Source organism: Cyprinodon variegatus, unplaced genomic scaffold (assembly GCF_000732505.1).
Source record: "Cyprinodon variegatus isolate N-32 unplaced genomic scaffold, C_variegatus-1.0 Scaffold8, whole genome shotgun sequence".
Lineage (NCBI taxonomy): Eukaryota > Metazoa > Chordata > Actinopteri > Cyprinodontiformes > Cyprinodontidae > Cyprinodon > Cyprinodon variegatus.
Genome location: NW_015150461.1, coordinates 31,674 through 38,655, shown reverse-complemented (window position 1 = coordinate 38,655; position 6,982 = coordinate 31,674). Strand labels below are relative to the sequence as shown.

General features: G+C 36.4%; 1 protein-coding gene across 1 annotated transcript in view; it reads right to left on the bottom strand.

The window, feature by feature from the left end:
* The window catches only part of prelid1 (PRELI domain containing 1), an 8,997-nt gene extending 5,358 nt beyond the window's left edge, over positions 1-3,639 (bottom strand). Inside the window, exons 1-2 of the mRNA XM_015376702.1 lie at positions 3,497-3,639; positions 2,982-3,107 (exon numbers count right to left, since the gene is read on the bottom strand). Of these exons, the coding sequence (XP_015232188.1) occupies positions 2,982-3,073 (92 nt within the window). The 5' untranslated portion in view covers positions 3,074-3,107; positions 3,497-3,639. The remainder of the gene's footprint in view (positions 1-2,981; positions 3,108-3,496) is intronic.
* Between the last annotated feature and the right edge of the window lie 3,343 nt (positions 3,640-6,982).

Below are 6,982 nucleotides of genomic sequence, written 5' to 3'. Positions count from 1 at the left end.
ACCATGAGGTGAGGCAGGATTTTCCTTTTTGAATCTGGTGCGTTCAGGGTCATATGAAATACACCAAGCCTTCAGCTAAACTTTCCTTCAGGATTCATTTGGCCTGGATGTCTTCTAGAATATTTCCCCTTTTCTTCAATATAGATATTAGCAAACAGAAGACCTTCTGCTCAGATGATTGACTGAACAGCAGCTACGTTCACACAAGACGTAGAGTGGTTAACACTCAATTCCAATTTTTGTGTGAAATCTGATTGTTTTGCATGATCGTTCACATTTCCACAGATATGTGATCTCCTGTGAGGATTGCATTCATACACACTTAAGTATCCCAGATGCACAGCAGAGGATGCAATGACATCACAAGTGGTGAGCATGCTCTGTGTTTAAGGAAGCAGACACGAATGGTAGTTCATCTCGCACTTCATTTCTTTTCCAGAGAATTAAAAAATGCCATCTTTCAAAGAGGGTCAAAAAGAAAGACTTCTCTTTGCATTATCTACCACCATGGCTGTTGTTTTGCTCGATAGTTTATAAAAACTAACCCCACATCCAAGACTTTTTACTCTGACCTTTCTGCTGTGTTCCTTTACAGAGAAACAGTCGCCCTTGTAGGTAATCCTGAGATTAAATTGCAGTATTTTTACTGACAAACCAGCTTACATTCACTTCTTAGGAAAGCTTAGATTCTCTCCCACTCAACTACCAAGTTAATTTTATGCAGACAATGAGCAACAAAGTACAAAATAATTTAATAAAAAAAAATAAAGCAGAACGTTAAATCATAATTTTTAAAATAAAGCTTCTGGTTCCTACATGTTAAATAATTTTTATTTATCCATAAGTGTCCATACACTACAAATAATCCAGCATATTCATAATAAAATATTCCATGATCAGAAACTGGCCACATAAAGTTGAGTTTTTTGCGATCAGAAAAGTTCATTTGTCAGAGCTAATGCTAATCTTCTTGCTAATAAGATTTACTTCCAAAAATATTTCAGTTTGATGTTTGCTTTCATCACTTTCCAGCCAACAAAACAAAAGTGTCCCCATCAAAGACAGCACCCTACAAACAGAGCCCCTTCATATTAGGCCTCATAAAGTCCACTGCTGTTGGTTATGACCATTTTCAAACAAGGGTAAGGTGGAAAATTTGAATAATGCAGACCTAATATAATGCCCTTTGTAACAGAGAACGGGCATAGGAGAGACTGATTATTACACACTGCTGGATCATTAGATGGAAATGTTACCTAAGTGGAAAAATATGTATAAAAAATGTTTTGTGGTCATCAAAACACTTCGGTACGGTTTTATAGGTCATTTGAAGAAGCTGGTGACACCAAAAGTTATAAGTCCCATAACTCTGAGACTGTTATACCTAGAGGTCTAAATTTTTTTGCAGTTGTGGTTGACATTATGCAGAATAAATATGTCATGACACAAACCTGCTGTCAAGCATGTCTTTGTTAATGCTATTCAAAAGAGACCTATTATTTCCTTGAAGAAAAAAAAACTTAGTCATGTTTGAACTGATGCAGTTTAGGCTGTGTTTTAGTCACACTATACCCATTTATATTTTCAGAAACTAGAAGGCGTTAGCTTTCAGATGATGCATCACACAAGTAATTTGCCCTTTCAGTTCCTTAGTTATTTGCTTTATTCAGGTATGCAAAACAGGCGAGGATTACATAAAAAAGGGAGGATTTTAAGAGGTTAATGGAATAAGAAAATATATTCTGCAGGGGAAAAAAATGCATTGTTTTTTTCCCCCCCATTTCACAAATATGCACAAACATATTGGTCTCTAGCAAGAAAAGACAACTCATAATTTTGTGCAAGAAAAGTTAAAGGGGGGGAACACTGCTATTGCCATGCAGATTGCATAATGCTGTTTTTGCAAACTTACGTTACTTTGTTGATGCATAAACACCATAAAAGGTTACTGTGTCTTCTTCTGTGTCTTCTTCTTGAAATATGATTTATTACTACTGGAATCTACTGGGGGCAAAGCTCTTGATTTACAGATTGATCTAGGTTCCCACCTCCTCACCTATGGTCATGAGATCTGGTGATGACCAAAAGGGCAAGGTCGCCAATACAAGCAGCCAAAATGAGTTTCCTCCATAGGGTGGCTAGGCGCACCCTTCGAAAATCGGGGGAGGAGTTCAGTTACCCGGAAGGAGCTCCAAGTAGAGTCGTTGCTCCTCCACGTCAAAAGGAGCCAGCTGAGGTGGCTCGGACATCTGCCTCCTGGTCGCCTCCCTCTGGAGGTGTTCCAGGCATGTCCAAATGGGAGGAAGCCTCATGGAAGGCCCAGGACACCGTGGAGGGACTATGTCTCTGAGCTGGCCTGGTGTCACCCTGGGGGTCCCCTCAAAGCAGCAGGAGGAAGTGTGTGTGGATCGGGAATTCTGGGCATGTCTGCTTCTCTGCCCGGCCCCAGATAAAGTGGAAGAAAATGGATGGACTACTGGAATCATTTTAAAACTTAGTGTAACTGGGAAATTTCTACTTGTAATTCTCTGCTTGACAGTGAAAACAATTTTAGATTTTACATATTAAAACACCAATAACAGGGTTTATACAGGAAGGAGGAACTCTAATTTAATACCTTTTAATGTTCTTTGAAATAATTCTAATGCCATCAATAAGATAAATTTGCATTTTCCAATTCTCTAGCTTTTTCTGTGCCTCGAGCTTCTGTTCCAAATATATGGCTTTAGGATATATTTGACAATTTTATTTTTTTTTTTATAAAGCATTTTAAATGCCATGATAATGCCAATTAAGGCCTTAATTAAAAAAAATAACTTAATGAATTTTAATGATCCGCAGAAACCCTGAATACGCATATATATACTCATTAAAAATGCTCACAGTAATTGAAGGATTTATCACCATAACTTCCATAGTATTAAAAGGTAAAACAAAGGATTCCAACTGTAGACACCATCACAATCGTGTGTTTCTCTCACCTGTAAGGATTGGGGTAACGTTGCCAGAAAGCAATGCAAACTTGGTCCCAGGTGCTTTTCAGCAAACCTGTGCAGTAAAAGTATTTCCCCATTGTTCCCTTGGTTATCTGACATTCCCCTGCTGAGCTGCAGCACAGAGATAAAGCATGAAGTTAGAGTCAGATAAAGCAGGACTAATGTTGACAGGGAGCACATTCACAGAGGTCAATTAAGTATGTAAAGGACAATTAACATATTAATATATTGCAGGCTAACATAAAAAAATATAAAGCAACACCCTGTCTGCTATTTTAACAGGTGGTTTAAAAACAACGGCTTTATGAAAGGCGACAAACAGTTAAAAGTCGTTTCTGTCACATTCGTCACGTACACACTGCTTAGCTTCCTGGTTAGCATGAGCTAAGCTAGCATGCGGCTAATACTATGAATGAATGGCAGCTTCCGTTCCGATATTTATCTGAGCTTTTAACTAAAGTAAGACAGAGAGGTTCGACACAGACGAAATAGAAACTAACCTGCACAGTGAGATGTTTCAAAAGATCAAAACAGACATTTCAAGATTCCTCTGGAGCAAAGTCCATCTTGGCTATCCACACGAGAAGCCAGACGTCACCGGACCGCGAGGTCAGGTAGAGCGTTGAGCAGTGACGCAATATCCGACAGTGGGAAGAAGTTGTAAGCTTATTTTTTCAACACTAGATGGCAGCAGAGCGCTATTGCAAAAATGCTTTGGTTTCTAGCTTTCCCTAGGGGGCGGATTATTTTTAATATATGCTACTCCAGTACAAGTTCAACCAAAAGCTAAGGAAACACACTTTAAAATCTTAAATTCTATTTACACCTCCAAAGAATCACTAAGGTTTCAAGTAAACGTTGATAATAGTAAATGCTGATTTTGTGAAATACATATAGAAAAAACAGACTACATCATGGGCGGTCCTAGACAGGGGCCAACGGGAGCCAGTGCCCTTGTAGAACATGTCTTGGCCCCTTTTATTGGCCCCTGTACTGAAGACATAATTCTCATAATATATGCACTGGAACAGACAGGGTTACTGATAGGTCCTTTGAATCTATTCAATTTTTTTTTCTTTACAAATTCTGTTTTACTAATTATTTAAATGCAATAAGGTGATAGCTTCAGTGGTGTTGAGATAGGATCTTAGTTTTTATCTGTCAAATGTTTTTTTTCCAGAAACAAATACAAAAAAAATGCTATAATTTTTACAGCTGAATTCATCAGTTTTTGAGTTCTAATTCAGATTTTATTTTTAAAAAATGGTAATTTTGACTTACATTAAGTCAAAAATAAGTAAAATTCCTAAGTTATAAATGTATATTAACCTAATAAGACATAGGATTTTAATTAAAATTTCACTTCATGCAGCTCTCTTATTATTTTTGAATCCCTTGCTCTGATTTTTCATTTCATGCTTTTCTGTGCCACTATGAAAATATGCTGGCCCCCTCCTGGCCCCCTGGTACATTTGGTCTAGAACCGCCACTGGACTACATGTTATATGAAGGCAACAAAATTCAAACATTTGGGAATAACCAGAGGCGGAGCTGGATGGGGGACCATTTTTTTCGCCCACGGTGGCAGCAGTAATACTCTCAAGGCGAATTTTCAACGTTACTAAACATTTTAATGTTTCATATATTAACAACTACTTGACTACTAAAACGCTGTGTTTATGCACATAAAAATACTAACATTAAAGTTGATATATACAGAATTCATGCTCTTTTCAGAACTATATTTTTGTGTTATATGAGGTAAAGAGAAAATTATATCTTCAGTGAAATCATAGATAAATAACTACTTTTATAATAACTTAAAAATCCATTTAATGTAGATGTTAGTACATAGAAATATATTTTTTATGCAGAACAATTTTTGGTAAAAGTAGGTAAGTAATGACATTGGAGAAGACGTTCACCCCAGAAATGTTGTCCTCTACACCTTTAATAAGTCAGCACAGATGTTTAAATATATGCTTCTATTTGTTAGGAAAGGCTGTATGAAAGTATAGTTTGTCTTTATTTACAAAAAGTATACATTGCTTATTGCCTGGCCACCCTTATTAAAATTTTCTGGCTACACCTCTGAGAATAACTTAAAAAGAGGGTTAAAAAACAAAAAACATTCTTTTCTGAATCGAGTTTTTTTAGAGATATAATAATTCCTATATGCATCTACCATATATTCTGTAGAATTGAACTACAGCTCAAACATTTTTGCACGTGGTTTGATTTAAAAAAATAAAAATACTTCAGGACAAGTTTTACATATAAGATAAAGTAAAAAACTTTGTTGCAATTGCACTGATCTAAGATTACATGTTGATTAATGGTTATTTTTTTGTGAATTTATTCACTGTGTAAGGGATTTTTTTATTCTCTTCATTGGTAGCTTATCCTTAATTTTGATCAGTGTTAAATTTGTTACAATTTTAATTCTTTTTAAAAGTCCACTTTAAGCTCACATATGCTCATATTTCATTTGACAAATGCTGTGATGCCACAAAAGTTTCTAATAATGATCCAACCTCATCTGACTCCAAACATCATAATAATGTTGGTGATCCTGATTAACATTGACAGTTTCCCATAAACTCAACCCTTTTAACAGATATTGAAATATATGAAATAATACAATTATTTATGAATAAAGGAAAACGACCCTAGTGGATGTGAAAATTATGTTGCATTAGTGGTTTTCTTCTTAAAGTCTTGGAGCTTAAAATACATCAAATATCTTTGCTTAAACCAGGAAATCCTGCATGTGGGAGTCAGGATCCAGTAATGCATTTAGAATATCAATTCCCTTTGCTGTACAATAAATGGAAACATGTGGGCAACAATTGTAATTTTGATATCTTAATGCTTTACTGGATTTAGCTAATCCATTTTTTCTATAAACCATGGCTTGAGACTGAGGGGTATAGTGATTTAACACGAGGGTTCATAAAACCATCTAAATTAAATCCATTTGGACTGCTTGACATGTCAGATCATGCTGTAATCAGCAGCCACAAGGATTCAAGATGTACTTTAATTCCATACAATGACAATCAAAGATCTCTTTAGTTGACACAGAGGCACAATCAATGACGTCCTTTAATAGACACACACCAGCAAAAATGTTGGCGCATCCAGTCCAGGCTGCATACTTGTGCCCGGGGGGACTCGTGGTTGGAATTATGTCATGATGGTTATTAAAAACCATCAACAGAAAAGACACATTAGCAGGAGCAATAATGAACACTGAAGTGCACGTTCCTTTCACATCCCCTTGAACAAGCTTCTTTAATGAAGACATCCGCAGTGTTTTACCCTGGCGTCACTCAGGTCACTGGTTTCCAGTTCCATTCCTCTGGACCCAGAGTCCCAGTGCCTCATCTAATCAGAAACAGCTGGCGACCAGGTGAAGACAATTAACTTCCTGTTTGTTCAGAGTATTAGCGACAGCTCCCATTTGGGATTTCTTGGAAGAGGATTACATGTTATTTTGCTGAAGATTGTTTTATTTTTTTTCCCAGATTAGAGGATTTGGATGAATTAGAAGATAATTATCCAAATATTACAAGCAGCCCACATTGACATTCACATTAATCTTTGCCTTGTCCTGAAAACATATACTAAAAGACCTGGTCTCATATCGCAACAAGAAATCAGAATCAACAGTAAAACATGTTTACATAGGACATAGGTAAACATTTTTTATACACATTTTAATAAATTAGACATATGTACTTTACAAGTACAATTCAATCAACTTGACGCCTTATAAAGAGATTAACATGCAAAGCATTGGGCTTTTTAGCAAAATAAAAGTGTTTCTTGATTCTTTACATCTGAGCTGCAGGAAAGGAGATATGGAGGTAATGCTTTGAATAGCACACTGTCGAGCTTTGTAGTGGGAAGGATTCAAGACATTTCTGAATGGTTAAACATTTACAGTACTGTTTGCAACTCATGCATCAGCCACTAATACCGTT